The 18,814-nt window shown below is 64.0% G+C and overlaps 2 protein-coding genes and 1 long non-coding RNA gene across 3 annotated transcripts in view; 2 read left to right on the forward strand and 1 right to left on the reverse strand.

Annotated features, from left to right (window-relative positions):
- Positions 1–5,412, forward strand: part of ARPC1A (actin related protein 2/3 complex subunit 1A) — a 29,326-nt gene extending 23,914 nt beyond the window's left edge. Inside the window, exons 7-10 of the mRNA XM_002721868.6 lie at positions 926–1,001; positions 1,203–1,396; positions 3,869–3,959; positions 5,043–5,412. Of these exons, the coding sequence (XP_002721914.2) occupies positions 926–1,001; positions 1,203–1,396; positions 3,869–3,959; positions 5,043–5,081 (400 nt within the window). The 3' untranslated portion in view covers positions 5,082–5,412. The remainder of the gene's footprint in view (positions 1–925; positions 1,002–1,202; positions 1,397–3,868; positions 3,960–5,042) is intronic.
- On the reverse strand, positions 5,041–8,965 carry LOC108175666 (uncharacterized). The gene is made up of 3 exons (XR_016225799.1): positions 8,511–8,965; positions 8,140–8,254; positions 5,041–8,054 (listed from the first exon to the last, which is right to left on the reverse strand). It is a non-coding gene; the product is annotated as an uncharacterized LOC108175666 (long non-coding RNA).
- Positions 8,966–9,104: 139 nt separating this feature from the next.
- Positions 9,105–18,034, forward strand: ARPC1B (actin related protein 2/3 complex subunit 1B). The gene is made up of 10 exons (XM_051847765.3): positions 9,105–9,157; positions 13,754–13,830; positions 14,124–14,228; positions 14,588–14,810; positions 15,127–15,234; positions 16,162–16,368; positions 16,453–16,528; positions 16,741–16,946; positions 17,442–17,532; positions 17,732–18,034. The coding sequence occupies exons 2-10, from the start codon at positions 13,767–13,769 to the stop codon at positions 17,768–17,770; spliced, it is 1,119 nt and encodes a 372-aa protein (XP_051703725.1). The 5' UTR covers positions 9,105–9,157; positions 13,754–13,766; the 3' UTR covers positions 17,771–18,034.
- Positions 18,035–18,814: the final 780 nt, after the last annotated feature.

The following is an 18,814-nucleotide window of genomic DNA, read 5'->3' on the forward strand; positions in this document are numbered from 1 at the left end:
TGGGAGGTGCAGGCAGGGGGTGGGATGTCTTGCCCACCAGGCTGAGGCTGCCTCTGTCTGGTTGTACACACGGGACACAGGCATAGGAACCCCAGTGCAGCGTGCCAGGCAGCCTTGCAGGGTACACACACCCCAGCCTTAGATGAAACAGGACGTGTGTTCTCTCCGTGTGCGGTCAGCCAGCAGTGACTGTTCATGGGGGCTCCCCACTTGTGTGTGCCGGAAGAACTGGAGGTGTGATGACTCACGGGTGACGGGGAGCCGCTCTGCCATAGGCACCTCGTGGGGCATCGCAGCTCACGTCTGCTCACCTCGCGTCGGGGCGGGGGCGTTGGGATGCCTCTCGCCCTGTGACTGCCCTCCCTGGGGTCTTGTGTGTCTAGGGCCAGTCCCGCCGGGTGCTGCACAGACATGTTTCAGGGATGATGGCTTCTTCCTAACTGAATTGAATGTAGTTTTTTGGTTAATTTCATGTTTGTTTTTTAAAGATATACCCCTTATTATAAATGTGGTCTTCCAGAAGATTTCTGTACATTTGTAGAAGGTTACATCTTTTTTCTAAAATGAGTACCTTATTTTTTTTTTTGAGAGATGAGAACTCCCATCCACTGGTTTACTCCCCAAACGCCCACGAATGTCAGGGGCCAAAGCTGGAAGCCGGGAACTCAACCCCGGTTTCCCCCATGGGTGGCAGGAGCCCCACGGCTTGACAGGCTGGAGATTGCCGAGGGCCTCAGTTTCTGGGGGTCACCCCAGGGCCGCCTTGTGCTTGAGATTCCTGCGAGTCGAGGTCATGGGGCTCCTGGGTCAGCAAGCGTTCACTGGTGCTGTGGGGCCCTGGAGAACGGGCGCTTTGTTGGCCTCTGTGCTGTAAGGCAGCTGTGTGGCTGCTTCGTCTCCGTGTGACAAGTGTTCTTGTGTCCAGGGTCTCCACTCTGAAAACCGAGTTTCTGCCACTGCTCAGTGTGTCGTTTGTCTCCGAGAACAGCGTCGTGGCCGCCGTGAGTATTCCCCTTCATTCTTCCTCATAACGCACCGTGTCATCCTCCAGACGGGAACAATGTGTCCTCTGTGACGTGAGCTCAAAGCAGAGCGGCCCTGTAGACGTGACAGAGTTAGCCTTAAAGGGAGGAGAGGCCTGTCGGGGTGGGCGCTCTGCTGGGCAGGGTGCCCTCCGGGGGCTGACGGGAACCTTGTTTCAGGGCCATGACTGCTGCCCGATGCTGTTCAACTACGACGACCGCGGCTGCCTGACCTTTGTCTCCAAGCTGGACATTCCGAAACAGAGCATCCAGCGCAACATGTCCGCCATGGAACGCTTCCGCAACATGGACAAGAGGGCCACGACCGAGGACCGCAACACGGCCCTGGAGACGCTGCACCAGAACAGCATCACGTAGGTGCCGCTGCTTGTCCCCGGGCCTGGCCCCCTTAGAGCAGCGGTAGGGGACCCACCTGTCCCCTGCCGCCTTCCCCGCATACCGCCCATACAGGCGCGGGCCCCCCCATTTCAGCAGTGCACACCCCGAGAAGTGTGACTTCTGGCTGCCAGGCTTGTATTTCCCGCTTCTAACAAACCGCGCAGAGCTGGGGCCCGGTGGGCAGCTCCTCCCGCTCGCTTTCTCAGCGACTTGGTGGGGAGCATAAGGAGACCTTCCTGGCCGGCGCCGCGGCTCACTAGGCTAATCCTCTGCCTTGCAGCGCCAGCACACCGGGTTCTAGTCCCAGTCAGGGCGCCGGATTCTGTCCCGGTTGCCCCTCTTCCAGGCCAGCTCTCTGCTGTGGCCAGGGAAGGCAGTGGAGGATGGCCCAGGTCCTTGGGCCCTGCACCCAAGGACCAGAAGCTGGCTCCTGCCATCGGATCAGCATGGTGCGCCGGCCGCAGCGGCCATTGGAGGGTGAACCAACAGCAAAGGAAGACCTTTCTCTCTATCTCTCTCTTCACTGTCCACTCTGCCTGTCAAAACAAAACAAAAACAAACAAACAAACAAAAAAGACCTTCCTGCAGGCTGAGTGTAGGGGTGAGCACATGACAGGACTCAGGTCTGCTGTGTTTGGAAAGGTGACTCCAGCCACCATTCCAGTCGCAGCTTCTGCTAATGCAGTGATGTCAGATCCTCTACTTACGAAGGGAGCGGAGCCCTTAGCCTCCTTACAACAAAGCTGAGGGGTCTCCGGACTGCTGTGCCACCAGGCTCTGTGGGTTTACAGGACAGAAGAATTGTGTCTGGTCCTGAAAGTTTGATTGTTTTAAAATCTAGAGAAAAAAATTCTTGATATTTTGAGTTATTTGGGTACCATGGGATTTTTTCTTTCTGATTAGACCTTTTCTGCTGAGACTTTGATTGTGTCGGTGGCGGGAGGGCTAGTGGAGCCCTCTGGACTTTCTCCTCGAGACACTATTAAGTACAGGCTGTGCCTCTCATGTTCAGTGAGAGGCGGCTGAGTTGTCTGCTCCTCCTGAGCGGGGTGTACCTTCTCTCCTCACTTTAGAGTTCTGTCTGGAGTGACCCCGTTATCCTTGTGAATTTCTCCGAAGCTCCCCTGCCGGCCGTGTGTCCGCAGACCCCCAGCGCCGCTCAGCCTTGTGGGTGGGAGACGAAGAACCAAGCCCTTGCGGACTGCAAAGTGCACTTTTCTTGCCGGCAGTCAGGGCGTCTGTCCCTGGAGCCGTCAGCGGCTCCTCCTGTGAGGCCCCGAGAGTAGATGTGTCAGGCTCCGAGGAGCCGTGTGGCCCCTCTTGCAGCTGCTCACCTCTGCCTTTGGTGCAGACGCGGCCACGACGACACGGAAATGAGTGAGCTGGCTGTGGTGCAGGGAAGCTCGAATTGAACGTACTTCTCGCATGCCGTGAGACAGCAGTCTTCCTTGAATTTTTGGCCAACCGTTTAAAAACACAGAAGCCATCCTTAGCCCCCAGGCTGTACAAAAGCAAGCAGTGTGTGCCCTAGGCCGCCATCCCCTTCCCTAGCGGGAAGGTTCTAGACGCTGCAGAGGAGAAGGAGAAAGACTGTCTGAGCTGGGAATTGATTTTCTTGAAAGCTTTCCAGGTAGCGAGGCTGTTCGTCTGCTTTGCCTGCCTGACTGCCGCTAACATTGAGAATGAATGGTTAATTTCAAATGCAAGGAGGGCCCGGCTCAGTGCTCCGGCTGTCCTAGTGGGCCATGGGGAGGTTTGGTTTGGAGCCAGTTGGATTTCAGTCACGCTTCATCGCACCCCTAGTTTTGAATATTTATACATATATGTGTATATACATACATGTGTATATATACATACGTGTGTGTGTGTGTATACACACATCCTTTCCATTTCCATCCACACTGTGGCCTGCCCACAGCCTGCTTGCCAGCGTTCACCTGTCCTGGGGGCCAGATCTCCCGGCCTCGCCCAGCCACTCTCATCTGGACTCTCACCTGGTAGTAAGATGGTTTGGGTCTTTTCGGAGTTAGATTTCCACAGCCTCATACTGATGGGCAAGTGAATATTTAGGAGTGAACTGGGCCAGGGTTGTGGTGTGGGTTAAGCTGCAGCGTGCAACGCGGCATCTCCTATCAGAGCGCTGGTTCAGGCCTGGCTGCTCTGCTTTGGATCCGGCTTCCTGGTAACAGTGGAGAGTGGCCCAAGCACTGCCACCCATTTGGGGGACCCGGATGGAGTTCCTGGCTCCTGGCTTTGACATGGCCAAGCTGACTTGTGTGTGTGTGTGTGTGCTTTCCTTCTCAGCCTTTTGAATGTATAAACCTTTAAAGAGCATATCCAGGAGTTAAAAGACAGCCCATTCCCTTACATTGCCCGTACACGGTGAGGAAGGCCAGGCTCACTTCCACCACGTGCCGGCAATCTCATTTGCTTTGCTTTCCTTTCAGTCAAGTGTCTATTTATGAGGTGGACAAGCAAGACTGTCGCAAATTTTGCACAACTGGCATCGATGGAGCCATGACAATTTGGGATTTCAAGGTATTTCTGCCTTTCAGAACGAATCTGTTTGTGTTCAGACTCTTCCTATAGAATAATGTTTCTTAGTTCTTGAAATGTTGTCCAACATTGTCAAGGTGGAGAAGGAGGAGCCCCTGAGGGTCTTGTCAGGTCAGGGAGCGGTGGAGGGAAGAGTCAGAGCTCCGCAGAGGCCGGCACCCCTGTTTCTGCTGGAGGGAGGTGTCGGGAGGGCGAGACTTGGAGAGTAAACTGATGTGAGCAGGCTCAGAGCATACAGGGCGCTCCCGGCACCGCCCTGGCCTGGGCCCTATGGAGGCACAGGAGCTGGAGGGAGGAGCCAGGCGAGGCCGTGTGTGCAGAGGGCTGCGACTCCTCGGAACCCCAGGAGGAAGAGCAGGCCGCAGGCGAGGGCCCCGGACTGCAGCGCTGAGGACGGGCGCTCCGGCACAGGGCCGCGGCCGGGAGGTTCTAGAGGGCCCAAGAGGAGGGCCCAGTGACAGTCAGGGACAAATCCGGACTCCGCCCTTTCTCACTGGGACTGTACCTGGTGGGCAAAAGAGGGAACCAGGAGGAAGAGCCAGGGCAAGAGAAAGGTTGGCTCGGGATTTAACTCCTTCCGGTGGTGAACCTCCGAAACAGATGCACACCGACACAGTTTTACCACTGCCTGCGCCTTCCGTGGTGATGGACCCCATCCCCGTCTAGCCCAGGCTCGGAGCCTTCAGACGAAGAGAGGGCAGCACCTCCTCCCCTTCCTCCGCTCCTGGGCGGTTGGCACCACCTGGGCAGTTGGCGCCCAGCCCCCGACCAGCTCGCCTGTTCCCTCTGACCCATGTGGGCCGGGAGCCATGGCGCATTTCTCCCCTTAATGCACGTGCGGGCTGTACCCAGCTGGCTGCCGTTCGGGCATTTAGTGTGGTGAAGAGGCAGGGCATGCAGCCAGGGGCCCTCGTCCACAAAGGCCAGTGACACAGGACGGGGAGCTAGGCCGGCCCTATGGGCTGGGAAGGCCAAGGGAGAGCCCCGCTGGCGCGGCTCTGCAGGGCGGAGGCGGGGAGGGGCTCAGCCGCGGGGAGTGACCGGCCCCTTCCTGCCTCTCTGCAGACCTTGGAGTCGTCCATCCAGGGCCTCCGGATAATGTGAAGCTGCGCGAGCCTCCGCCATCCAGCATGACCGCTGCGGCTCTGCCATTAGCATGATGGTGAGGAAAGCCAGCCCCGAGGAGACACAGCGCGCAGACCCCGCGAGTGTCTGACTGTAATTGGTGAAAGTGTCGGTTTTTTAAAGCAGCAGTGTTTTTTTTTTCTTTCTTTCTTTCTTTTTTTTTTTTTTTTTTTTTGCGATTTCATTCCATTCTTGACCAAAGCTTCTCTTTAAGTAGTTTATTATGGAAGATTGTCCACTAACTTAAAGGAAAGGGTGAGGGGGGTATGTAAATTGTCCACTAGAAAAGTAAATAAAAATCCTCAATGTGTTCGGTTTTTGTTTGCATTTTTAGTAGGAAAATCTGGTGAACAGGGTGAGGTTCTTCATCAGAGCGAATGTTCATTTATAGGCTGAAGTCTTAGATGTCAGCCTCTTAAACTGCCCGTCCTAGACAGCCTGTGACCAGAGAACCATGGACCGGGAGGGGAGGTCCCCGGGGGCCGTGCCCGTGGCGTCTGAGTAACAGGGCAGCCTGTGGCCCAGAGCGCCCGGCCGGCGTGGGGCTCTGGAGTGTGCGAGTGGGAGGGAGGAGCCGCCGAGGGGTTCAGAGGTTGTGGGGCCCAGACTGACCGGGCTCATCGTCCTCAGCTCTCGAGTGTGGCCCCCAAGGCCGAGTCTTAAGAGGCACAGCATACATGAAGAGCGAAGGACATGCACCGGGCGCTCGTGAGCGCGGCCCTGCCGCCGCCTCCCTGCACAGGTGACCAGGGCGGCGGGGCCGGCGCGCGGGCGGGCTGCCTGCTCTCGGAAGCGGCTCACTTTGCCCTCTTGGTGGCTTCCGGGAAGCCTCCCTTCCTCTAAGAGAGAATCTTAGCGCGGGGGTGCTGGCCTGCGGCGCTGCCTCCTCGCCTGTGCCGTGGCCGGCGAGAGCACCCCGTGACTGGTGTTTCTGTACGCACTGCGCCGGCAGGGCCATCAGCCACAGACTGGGGGAGCAGAGCCGGCCGGGAGGCAGGAATCGGCTGCTATCTCTGTGGTTTCATTACGTCACACGGTTGACCAGCAGGCCTGGAGCTCTTTGGAGAGACAGTGTGTGTGGGGAAAGAAACAACAAAAAGGAAACAGGATGTGCCGGCTTCGGTCGTTTCGGTGGTGGTGTAGGTGTTAACCCAGGCCCCTGCAGTCGCGGCGCGTCCCACGCCTGCACACTCGGCCGTCACAGCTCGGAAGTGCGAGCACACCGATGCCGACGCGTGCTGGCTGTCTTCCTCGTCACTCCCCAGCGGCACACGAGGACAGCCGTCTATAGCGTTTCCATCGTATTAGGGATCACAGGCAATCCAGAGATGACTGTAAGCATATGGGAGGGGGTGTTGGGCACGCGGTTCAGGCGCTGCCCGGGACGTCTGCGTCCTGGCTCAGAGGGCGTGGGTGTCAGTCCCAGCTCCGCTCCGGCTTCCGGCTCCCTGCTAATGCACACCCTGGGGTCAGCACCTGGGCCTCTGCCGCCCGCACGCACGGCAGACCTGGACTGAGTTGCTGATTCGGGAAGTGAACCAGCCGAGGGGACTGTGGGCTCGCTCTCTCTCTCTGCAGACTACCTGCAGACTACACCGTTTCACACAAGCGGCTCGGGCGTCTGCCCATCTTGCTTCCTGCCGGGGCGGCCAGAGCCAGGCTCCTCCCTCTCACCCTCCCCTTAGACTCCGGCCAGGCTGTAGCCCACTGTGCCTGAATCTGGCCAAGGCCCGAGATCTGAGCCCGGGCTTTCTTGTCAGTTTATCGTCCTAACAGGTCCTGTGACCTGGGCGAGTTAACCTTAAGGTCTCAGAACCTTAGCGCCTCCCTCTGTAAAACCAGGGTATTGCAGAATTGGCATTTCATAGTGGACGGCCCAGGGAGTTAGGATTCGCTTTCAGACTTGGCACCGACTTGGGTAGGCCCCAGAGATCCTTACCCTAAAACGGGGAGAGGGACGGAGGGGAGCAGTGAATGCAGGAATGTGCCAGCCGAAAGAGGTTCAAGAGTTTCCCCCAGAATATTAGCCTGAGCACACTGGGCCAGCCTTGGCGGCACTCTGCAGTCCTGTGTGAGCCCAGCTCTGCAGGCAGCCACGTGAAGACCCCAGACCTTCCCCTACAGAGCCTGCCGGGCAGCCGAGGGGGCGCCGTTACCCCCTGAGGAACAGACCGCCCTGCCCAGCACGAGCAGGAGCTGGTTAGGACACTTGGCTAGGGGTGTGCGGTGACCTGGACGCTAGCACAGTGCCACCCACCCCCTCCCAAAAACGTCCTGACCTCCAGGACGTGCTGCATTTCACATGTGACCCAGGGGTAACCACTAAGCCCATTCCCCACTGGCTAGGATTGGGGTGGAGGTGTGGGAGTGACAGCCCAGCCCTGCACCCAGTGCAGGGGCGGGGCGGGTGGATGTCACAGGAACCCATGGGAGGGGACCCCACTCTTGACCGCTTGTGGGGTTTCCCTGGACACCTGACTCTCTCAGATGAACTGAAGGTGGTCTTGGGAGGGAGGACTGACGGTGTCCCCCTCCCCTGCCACTGACAGTCATTATCGGGGGCTCCTCGGATACCTGAATCTCTGGAGGACCAGCAGTGCCCACTCTGCCCCCACCGACAGTTACCGGGGGCTCCTCTGATCTCGGAGACGGGCACCCACAGCTCCCATGCGAGGATGGACACACGTCCCTCTTACGGCCATGGAGAGGAAAGGGAGATTGTGCCAAGCAGCCTTCCCTCCTGGCTTCCTGCTGCTTGGGCCAGCGCCCTGCCCTGCTTGCCTGCGGGCAACCTGGCCATCGTCGTCCCGTGACCAGGAGGAGGCCGCCCGGCTGCAGCTCAGCCAGCCCTGAAACCTGAGCAAGGGGGCGGGGCGTCTCCACCGCAGCCATCCCGCGGAAGCCGGTTCCAGGAAGCAGCAGCTCTCTCTCCGGTCCCCAGGCTCCGCTAACCTGGGGGAGGGGGGTGCTCAGGGGATGCGGCCCAGGGCTCCCCAGTGTGAGGTCCGTGTCCCGTCCCCAGGCCCCTCGGCCTCACCTTAGGGACGTGGAAATGGGCACGGCTGCAGTGGCAGGACCAGGATCGACTGCCCAGTCGCTCATCCCCGCACACTCCCGCATGCCAGGCGCCAGACACCCTGAGGTCCATGTTCCTAAGTAGGAGGTGGGCTTTTGAGGATGGGCAGCAGAGGAAAAACAAACAGCCCTCAAGCCAGCTTTAAAGCAAAGCAGGTCACCCGGGAAGCGGACCTGAGCCTGGGCTGCAGGCTGGGCTCAGGCTGACCGGTTTTCTGTGGGATTCCCGCAGCCGGGGGCCCGGCTTGGATGGGGTCGTCCCAGGTCCCAGGTCCCAGGTCCAGGAAGGAGGCGGGAGACAACGTGGGATGAGCAGCCCTTGTCTGAACAAACCTGCGGGAGCAGCGAGCTGGGGGCCCCGGCTAAGGACCCCCGCTCCGCGCCGGGAGCAATGGCCCTCCTGGAAAGCCCGGGCGCCCCCACGCGCTCGGACACGGCGAGTCCTCCCAGCCCCGCGGACGCGTGGAACGCAGCTGCCCGGGGCTGAGTGGCCCGAGGGGCACGGCCACACCCTGCAGCGCGGAGCCCTGCTGACCAGCTGACCAGGGGCTGGAGCGGCCCGAGCCGGCGCCGGGGAGCGCGGTCCCCCCGCCCCTGGGCCTCCCCCGCCTTGCCCCGGGAGGGCGGCACCGGCGCCGTCTACACCCGCGAAGGGGCGGCGCCCGCGGCCGGGGACCGAGTCTGTGGGGGTCCTCCTGCCCTGGCAGGTGGGGGCAGTCGCCCCTCGCCCCCAGCCTCAGTTTCCCCTTCCGGAGCTGCTCCGGGCGCGCCGGGCGCCGACGTCCGCCCCTCTACCCCGAGGGCTGGGCGGGCCCTCGCCTCCCGCGACCGCCGCCGCCCCGGGTCCCCGCCCCCGGCCCCTGGGGCTCGGCCCCGAGGCCCCGCCCCCCGCCCACGAGGAAGTGGCTGCGGCGCGGCGCGGGGCGCAGAGCCGGCTCGGCGCGTCGACTGCCCAGAGTCCGCGGCCGCGGCGCCCCGAGGTGAGGGGCTCGGGCCGGGGCGGGGGCGCGGGGGCCGCCCGCAGGTGGGGCGCGCGGGGGCGGGGGCGGAGGGGGCCCGGAGGTGCGGGGCGCGGGCGGCGGCGGCGGGCGAGGGGCTCGCGGAGCCGGCTGTGCGCCCCGGGAGCGCTCGGGGGGGGGCTCCGGCCCGCGTGCGCCGCCCCGCCGCGCGCCCCCTCCGGCCCGGCCTCGCCGCCGCCGCGGTGGCCCCGTTACTTGGGGCCGGCGGGCCCCCTGCCCAGTCACTTTCCCCGAGCCTTCCGGGTTGCGGCGGCCGGGAAATGAGCTGGCGCCCACGCCCAGCCGCACCCGCCCCGCCCGCGGGGTCCCAGGCTGCGGGGTCCCAGGCTGCGCCGCTCTGAGCTGCGGGGCGCCCGGAGCCGTGCGGCGCCTCCCTTGCTGGAGGGGCGCACCCGGGGGCAGTGGCCGCGGAAGCCACGGCTCCCGGAAGTCAGGCGCACCCGTGGCTTTTTAAGTCTCAGAGACACTGGGTAAAAATGTCCGCTTTACGGACCGCTGACCTAGGCTTGGCGAGCCTCAACTTGCCCCATCTGGAAAATGGGCACCTTACAAGGTCTCATAAGACAGCTGGCGACGGGCCGGGCACAGGCGGACAACAAATGGGTGCTGTTGTGGCCGGTGTAAAGCCGGCCCAGGGTGGCCAGTGAGTCTGCCCAGGTGGCCCTGACCTCCTGACCGCTGGGGTTTGGAGCTGGCACCCTCAGCTGTGCCATCCCCAAGCTGCGGTCTGAGTCTGTTTCCTCCTGTGGCTAAGCAGAGGGAGAACGGGTCGGGCTAGCCCGGGGCTGTGTGCCGCTGGCCGGGCTGGGGAGGGCAGTGGGCTTGGTCGTGTGGCCAGGGGTCTGTTCCGAGAGTTGCGCTCCTCGCCCGGTCACATCACAGCGCACCGTGGCCTTGTCCCCCGTGACGCTCAGGGTGACCCCGTGTGCAGAAGGCCGCGCCCGAGTGGGTGCGGGTGAGCGGGGTGCTGCCCGTGTCCAGCGACGCTTTCTGTGCAGCCGCGCCAGCACTGGGTGTTCCGTGTGTCTTAGCTCTGGGTGGGTGACGCGCGCTGGTGCGTTACGGTGTCTTGTGACTGTTGTGTGACCGTCCCGTGTCCCTGGACTCTGCCTTCGCTTGTAAGGATTCTAGAGCCGAGGAGGGGAGGAGCCCCCGGGGGGCTGCTGCACGGCACCCCCCCCCCCCCCGGGGGCTGCTGTCCGCTACAGGAAGTTGAGCAACCGCCTAGCGCGGAGCCCAGTGGCTCCGAGCACTCCGCTGGGCGGGGACTTCCCGGAGCGCCTGCTTGGTTTGGCCTGGGATGCAGCCTAGAGTCTCTGGGCTGAGCGCTAAGCCAGGCGAGGAGGGGCTGCCCGCGGGGGCCCCGGCCGGCCACCCCCTCCCCCGTCATTTCTGGAGAAGCTCGCCTCGCCGGGGAGTGCCCCCACCAGGAATACCCCACCAGCCCCTGCCCTGTGAGCTAAGCTGTGTCCCCCCATCCTGGCACTCCTGGACGGAAGCCCCGGCCCCACCCTGCAGACCCAAGCCCGCCCGCCCCGGCCCCTGCTGCGGAGAGCTCTGGCCTCCCTGCTCCGCCCCCACGCCATCCCTGGGTCCCTTGCTGGGCGTGGGCTGCGCTCCTGGGAGTGCGGGATGGTGAGGCTCTGCGGGAGCCAGTGGGGGAGTGTGTCAGGGACTGGGCCCCTGCGCCCTGCCCCCCGCTGGTTGCACTTGGCCTCTGGGGGCTGGGGTGGGCACAGCCTTGAAAGAGCCCCCCCCCCCTAGTTCAGCAGCCAAGGAGGCCGTGGTGATGTGTGGCTGGGAGTCCTGGGGGCCACGGCCACCACCAGCCTTTGCCTCCCGCGGCGCCACGGCTGAGTGCTGATGCGGTAGGCACAGCCCCAGCTGCATTCTTGCAGTAGGGGGCTGGCAGCGGGCGGGCCTGCCCCACCCGGCCCCTGTGCCGTGTCCTAGGCTTAGGGGACTTCTTGAGAAGGAGTGAGTCGTGGGCAGAAAGGCGGGGCTTGGGGGCTGCTTCCCAGGTCTGTCTGGAGCCCCCGCTCAGCCCTCTGACTCCCACTTCCTCCTTAGTCCAAGCTGCAGCCGGGGCGTCATCGCTGAGCCCCCGCGGGAGCCACCCACACGGGGAAGTGGACCGTTCCTCTCTGCCACCCCCTTGTCTCTGCCCTGCCCATTTAAGGGGTGGGTTCTGTTTCAGTTCCTGCCGCAGTGTGATTGGCACATAGGCTCCCCCTGAACCTCCTGCCCCCACTGAGAACCTGTGTGTGCCAGGAATTGGGGGGCAGTGCTCCCCAAGTCCTCTCGGCTGCATCCCCCACGGGGACCTGCAGCTGTGCTCCGTCCTCACGGCCTGGGGCACACGGCGTGTGTGAGAGCCGAGGCCCTGACACTGGGATCTGCCCCCCGAGTCTGGGCTCCACCAGCCCCCCAGTTCCTGCTTCCTGGGCTGTGGTTGCGGGCTGGGGTGGGATGGGGGAGGGTTGGCCTCCTCCGGGCCCTGGCCGGATGTCACAGTGTTGCAGGTGGGCTTCCGGCCTTGGCCTGCTTCTGCCCGGGGTGGTGACCTTGGCAGTGGGGGTGGGGCAGGCGAGCATGGTCACCCCTCCCCTGTGCCCTGTCCCCTTTGTGAGCAGCCATTGCCCGGCCCAGGGTACCCAGCAGCCTGCTGGGCTGGCCAAGGGTTCTGAGGTGGCGCTTCCGGTGGCTACTTCACAAAGAGACCTTGTGAGGAGACAGGCAGGGAGGTGGCGCCCCGGGGGCCGCCTGCTTGCTCGCGCGGCTGCATGCGTCTGGCCCCAGCCCAGTCCAGCCAGGCTGAGGACCCTCCTGGGACCTCACTCTGGGCATGGGGGAACCAGACGCGACCCCGCCCCCTATACGTGTGCACGCATGTACGTGCCCTGTGCTGCTCCCGGGGACTCTACTGGGCCCTGCGACCAAGGAGAGCAGTGCTTGCATCGCCTTGAGGGGTCAGGGGCCGGACAGGACGGGCAGGGCTCACCGGGCTCTGCTGGGCATCCTCGGGTGCCTGTGCCTGGTCCCTGAGCCCTGGGCGCCGCAGCCCCTGCCTCCCACCTGGGTCTGAAGTCGGCACACACACACACACACACACACACACACCCCCGGTGAGGGAAACCAGGTGTCTGTGAGATCAGCAGCGCCCCCTGGGCCAGCTCCAACCGAGCCGGCAGCTCTCGAGGGGCCAGGTGGGCACCGGGGCTCCTGGTCCAGTCCCGGCCCCTGTCCCGAGGTGAGCTGCAGCCTCCCCAGGTGCCACCCTTGGGCGCAAACACCTGCCAGTCTGACAAGGGAGGCAGCCAAGTTACAAGTGCCACCACCTTGGGGGCACCGACGCGGCTGGAGCCCAGCGTCTCCCACCCAGCGTGGCCGAGGCATTCCTGCCCGAGCTGCCTTGGTGGACGTAGGCTGCTGGTGTTTAAAATAGCTGTGTAAGGCTGAGAACTCCGGCAGGGAGACGAGAAAGATTATCTACGGAGTGCCAGGCTTGCAGCCCTGGGGGCAGGAAGTGAACCAGATAAGAAGCATGAATGAAGGTGTGTACTCGCCGTATCCGCGGGCGAGGCTGAGCCAGGCTGGGGACGGCTCCCTGGAAGGTGGCACTGGAGCCTAGGGTGGCACAGCAGCAGGTGCAGAGGGAAGAGTGTCGCAGGCCGTGGGGACAGCCAGTGTGGACGCCCGAGGCGGGAGCGTGTCTGTGCTTCAGCACTGGTCTGGCTGGGTGCCATCACGCTGTAGCGGCCAGGGGGTGCCACATCGTGGCCACCTGTGGGGTGCCGGGTGTGGCAGATCCTGTCTCACCGTCTCGGCACATCCAGGGGGAGGCAGGATTCCTGTTCCCATTCTGCAGGTGAGAAAACTGAGGTTCAGAGAGGGCGCCCAGCCAGCAAGCTGGGCTGCAGGCCCCTGCGTCTCTGGGACAGGGAGGCAGGGAGGCGGGGGGAGGGCAGCACCCACTCGAGGGAGTGACCTGTGTTCTACGCCTTCTGAACGGGAGGACTTGGCCACGTAGAGCTGGGTAGGCATTGGGGGGGGGTGGGGCAGCGCTGGGCTGCACACGGGCACGGCCTTCCCTGTGGCAGGAATGGCACAGTCGAGGCCCAGGAGGCCTGCTTCCGGCCAGACACGGTCAAGGGCAGCACGCAGTGTCCTGAGGAGGCAGAGTGGCCAGCAGGCCAGGGACAGCCCGGGAGGAGACGCCTGGGCCCGGAATGAGGGGGGGTGGGTGGTGGGGTGAGGGTGCTGGAGGCTGCCCGTGAGCGCAGGGGCAAGGTGAGGCGGGAGGCGTGGTCGTGGGGCTGCTGTCACACCCCCCTCCTCCAGGTACCCAGCTGCCCTCTGTCCCATCCTTTACCTCTGTGGCTGGGCCTGATGGGCACCACAGGCGGGGTCTGCCTGGCCAGGGTTCCCCTGCGGCGCGCCCCCACTGCTCGCTCCCGGAACCGCCCTGGGATGCCAGCCAGTGGGGAGCCCTTCCCTGCGAGCTGCGGGCCGCTGGAGCCCAGGGCCCACGGATTCTCTCCCCCGTGTCGGGCGCAGGAGCCGAGCGGCCATGGCCTACCACAGCTTCCTGGTGGAGCCCATCAGCTGCCACGCCTGGAACAAGGACCGCACCCGTGAGTGGTGGAGTGGGAGCTCCGGGGGCGCGCGGCAGCCCCGAGGCCCAGGGCACAGCCTGACCCCGGCACTGGGCTGCGTGAGGCTGAGGGGTCGTTGGGAGCACTCGGGGGGCAGAGAGCCATAACAGGGCAGTCGCCAGCCAGGGCAGAGGGTCCCGTGGCCACGGCAGGGGCGTCCAGGGGTAGTGTGGGTGCAGGTGAGAGGTGGCCAGGCCCGGGAGCAGGAGGGGCAGAGGGCAGACCCCGGCTGGGCACCCACACCTCGCACTGCCACCCCCCACCCCCCGCAGAGATCGCCATCTGCCCCAACAACCACGAGGTCCACATCTACGAGAAGAATGGGGCCAAGTGGACCAAGGTGCACGAGCTGAAGGAGCACAACGGGCAGGTGACCGGTGAGTCGGGCCGGCGGGGACCCCGGGGCCGGTGCGAGGCAGGATGCAGGGGACGCGCCCCGGTGCAGCCTGGCTCAGGTCGCAGGAGGAGGACCCTGTGAGGGCTGTGGGCGTCCGGAGGCTGGATCCCGCAGCTCGGCGGTACCACGCCTGCTGTTTTCTTCCTCTCGTCTCTTGGAGGGGCTGTCGACCCCCTCCTAGCCTCTAGGAGCCCCCCACCCCCACCCCACATAAACGCTGGATCCCAGGAAAAAGCCCACATGCTGGGCACACGCGCCCCAACGTGGCCAAGGCCACTGAGCAGCCATGGCTGCCTGGGTGGCTTCAGCCTCGGGTGTGCCCGGCCCCTCCCCGCACAGGCATCGACTGGGCCCCCGAGAGTAACCGCATCGTGACCTGCGGCACGGACCGCAACGCCTACGTGTGGACGTTGAAGGGGCGCACGTGGAAGCCCACGCTCGTCATCCTGCGCATCAACCGGGCCGCCCGCTGCGTGCGCTGGGCCCCCAACGAGAACAAGTTCGCCGTGGGCAGCGGCTCCAGGGTCATCTCCATCTGCTACTTCGAGCAGGAGAATGACTGGTGGGTCCCCCGGGCAGGGCCGGCGTGGGCTGGGGGAGCCTGGGGGCCCGCCGAGAGCGTCTGCAGACAGCGGGGACACAGGCCACGGCGCCCACCTTGCCGATGCGCTGAGGGAGGCCCGCGGCACTCACCTGTCAGACCCCCAGCACAGCCCCACCCACCCCATGATGCTGAGATCCAGCCGAGGCAGAGGGGCCCCGCCCTAGGGGACCAGAGCATCGCCGCCCGCCCGCACCCTTCCCTTCGGGGACCTGGGTGGCTGCCGGGGCCCGGAGCTCCGGCCACCCACCTGCCGTGTCTGCCCCTGCCCGTCCAGGTGGGTATGCAAGCACATCAAGAAGCCCATCCGCTCCACCGTCCTCAGCCTGGACTGGCACCCCAACAACGTGCTCCTGGCGGCCGGCTCCTGCGACTTCAAGTGCCGGTGAGGGGGCAGCCGTGGGGGCGGGGTGCCCCGCTCCCCCAGAGCGCCCGTGAGGGCTTGGGGTCGTCTCAGCAGGATGCGCCCTTTGTCACCTGGGAACACCAGCAGGGTCCTTCCCAGGCCCCCGTCCGCTGCCTCATTGGAGCTTCTCACCCCTACAGCGTCCTGGCTTGTTTGAAGGAACATGAGTGGGTGTACTTATTCATACTAGGGTGTGAATGACCGACATGCTGGGAAAACCCTGCTCACTGGCTTACGGCTTGGAATTTTCTTGTTGGTTAAGATTTATCTATTTACTTATTTGAAAGAGATATAGAGAGAAGGGCAGAGAGAGACAGTGCTATCTTTTCATCTGCTGGTTCACTCCCCAAATGGTTCCAGCAGCCAGGGCTGGGGCCAGGCCAAACCCAGAGATTCAACCACTTGGGCCACCCTCCGCTGCTTTCCCAGGTGTGTTAGCAGGGTGCTGGATCAGAAGTGGAGCAGCCGGGACTCGGACTGGCGCCCATATGGGATGCTGGGCTGCAGGCAGAGGCTTAACCTACGCCACAGCGCCCGCCTGTAATGTCGTCTGCAGTTGCTTTTCACTGCTGGGCCCAGGGCCATAATCCCCCTGCACCAACTGCCCCTTCGGACCCTGGCTGTGTGCAGCGAGGGTATCCTAGAGGCTGGGGGCCGGGACAGCCACGGGCTCCCATCAGCTATAGATGCTCAGCTCGCCTGAGGTCCCCCAGGCTGTCACACAGAGTGGGGCACTGAGGCCCAGGGTTAGCCAACAGGAAGACGAGGTCGAGCAGGGCCAGTTTGGGCAGGTGACCCCCCACGCCCTGACCGCTGGGGAGGTTGCCTCACTGGCCAGCGTGGGGAGGGGCTCCCCTTCCCAGGCCCCGCGAGTCCCCAGAACCCCCTTTCGGCCTCTCCGGGCAGGATCTTCTCGGCCTACATCAAGGAGGTGGAGGAGCGGCCGGCGCCCACCCCGTGGGGCTCCAAGATGCCCTTTGGGGAGCTGATGTTCGAGTCCAGCAGCAGCTGTGGCTGGGTGCACGGCGTCTGCTTCTCGGCCAGCGGCAGCCGTGTGGCGTGGGTCAGCCACGACAGCACCGTGTGCCTGGCTGACGCCGACAAGAAGATGGCGTGAGTGGAGAGGGAAAGGGCGTGGGGAACCCGCGGGGTGCGGGGACGGGGCGGGCGGAGGGGCTGACGCTCTGTCCCCCTCAGCGTGGCCACCCTGGCGTCTGAAACGCTGCCGCTGCTGGCCGTCACCTTCATCACGGACAACAGTCTGGTGGCCGCGGTAAGTCAGGTGGCCGCGCGGGCCTCCCTCCCCCTGGCGCCCGGGATGAACAGGGCAGCGGCTGGGCGCAGGACAGGGCCATCCTTGCGCCGTCTCTGTGACCAGTGGGTGGCTGGGGAGGGCGGGAATGCGCTCCCCGCAGGGCCGTCAGGGGAACTGTGCGGGCTGGACTCCCCCCGGCCACACCAACGCCCCCTCCCCCGCCCACCCAGGGCCACGACTGCTTCCCGGTGCTGTTTACCTACGACAGCGGCGCGGGGACGCTGAGCTGCGGCGGGCGGCTGGACGTGCCCAAGCAGAGCTCGCAGCGCGGCCTCACGGCCCGCGAGCGCTTCCAGAACCTGGACAAGAAAGCCAGCTCGGAGGGCGGCGCGGCCGCGGGGGCCGGCCTCGACTCGCTGCACAAGAACAGCGTCAGGTGAGGGCGTGGCTGCGTGGAGGGGGGCCCCCAGAGCGCACAGACCCTGGTGTCACACACGACAAAGGCCCCGGAGGGACGGGGGGGGGGCAGCCAGTGGGGGCAGAGCCGGTGAGGGGCTGGCAGGGGGTGGGGCCTGCAGCTCTGGATGGCCAGCAGCCAGCAGGGTGAGGACAGAGCTAAGGGTTCCTCCACACCTCCCTGAGGACCAGGGCTGGGGTGGGGCAGAGCACCTTCAGAGAGCCACAGGGGTGCATGCCCTCCCATGGCTGCCCCACGGACTGCACCCCTCTGCCCCGTCTTCCCCTTCCGGCCTCACCTCACTCTGTGCCGCCTTTCCTGCCACCTGCCGGCGTCTGGTGCTGTTTGCTTTCCTGCTGCTGACCCCCAAGCAGGCACTTGAGCCCACTGGCCGTGCCGTCCCTAGCCGGGCACACCCACCCCCACTTCTCCCCATAACTTCGGGGAGCAGTCAGCCCTCCATCCTCTTTGCAGCCAGATCTCGGTGCTCAGCGGGGGCAAGGCCAAGTGTTCGCAGTTCTGCACCACGGGCATGGACGGCGGCATGAGCATCTGGGACGTAAAGGTGAGGCTGCCTGCCCGCACCCGGGGGCCGACCCCTCCTCTCCCGCCCTCCCCGGCGGCTGCCTTGGGTGGCTGGGGGCTCATCTCACAGCACCATTCAAACCCGGGTCTGCGGGACCCCATATCCTCTGCGGTGGTGGAGCACGATGGGGGTGTCCCTGGCAGCCTGGACCCAGCCTGTCCCCTCTGCCTCCTTGCAGAGCCTGGAGTCGGCCTTGAAGGACCTGAAGATCAAGTGACCTGCGCGGAGTGCCGCCCTCATCCCTGTTGCCGGGAACGGGGACAGGCTAGGGGTCGCAGTGCAGGTTCCCACGGGCTGCTCCCTCAGAAGGGGGCAGGGGTGGCTGGGGACTCTTACCTACTCAAGAAATATGTGCCTTTTTCGGAAAGAAATGCTTTTGTTTACTGTCAGACGATGCCCCCAAAGCACTATGCTGGTCATGAACTGCTTCAAAACGTGGAGGTAATAAAATGCAGCGTGGACACGCTTGACCGTTGGCAAAGAGCCTGGTGTTGCATGGGCACCGCTGGCCTTCCCAAGCCCTGACCCCTGCGCCCAGCCCTGGGTGTGCCCTTCTCAGAGCGGCCTGGAGGAGGTTCCTGTGAATCAGGTTCCTGGACAGACTGCGCGTCCCGGCTGCTGGGGACCTCAGTGAAGACGCATCCCTCACTGCTTTCTGATAAACGCGCCTCGTTTAGGAAGACCTTCCCCTTTCCTAGTTTCGTTTTGGATTTTCACTTTATTTGAAAGGTGGACTTTTCCATCTGCTATTTCACTCCCCCAGTGCATGCAACAACCAGGGCAGGGCCAGGCGGAAGCCCAGAACTCCGTCTGCGTCACCCGCTTCCTCCCAGGGTACTCGTTAGCGGGAGGCTGGATTGAAAGCAGCTGGGTGTGCAGGCCACACGTGCCAGTACAGCTGTGGGCACCCCAGTGGCAGAAACTCCTGCTTACTCAGGTCGTCCGTGCCCTTTGGTTACCTACTTACATAGTCCTGGTTTTTCTTTTAGTCTGAGAGAGGTTTCCTAGTGGAGCATCTTACAGCTGTAGGATAAGTGGAATCTAAAGAGCCCTCATCCCCCACTGTTCTAGTGCCTGTCCCTCAGGTCACTGCAGGAGCTCAGGTGACCACAGGTCAGGCCACGCAGGCCCAGTGCCAGCCTTCTCAGCCCACTGCCCAGACACCTGCACACCGCTGTGGCTCCCTCAGACAGAATGGCCCTGGCACATCCCTTCTCTGAGACGCCCTCAGCGGTGTGAGGCAGGGGCTCTGCAGACATCA

Source organism: Oryctolagus cuniculus, chromosome 19 (genome assembly GCF_051225735.1).
Source record: "Oryctolagus cuniculus isolate XC-2025 breed Fujian yellow rabbit chromosome 19, ASM5122573v1, whole genome shotgun sequence".
Taxonomy (NCBI): Eukaryota; Metazoa; Chordata; class Mammalia; order Lagomorpha; family Leporidae; genus Oryctolagus; species Oryctolagus cuniculus.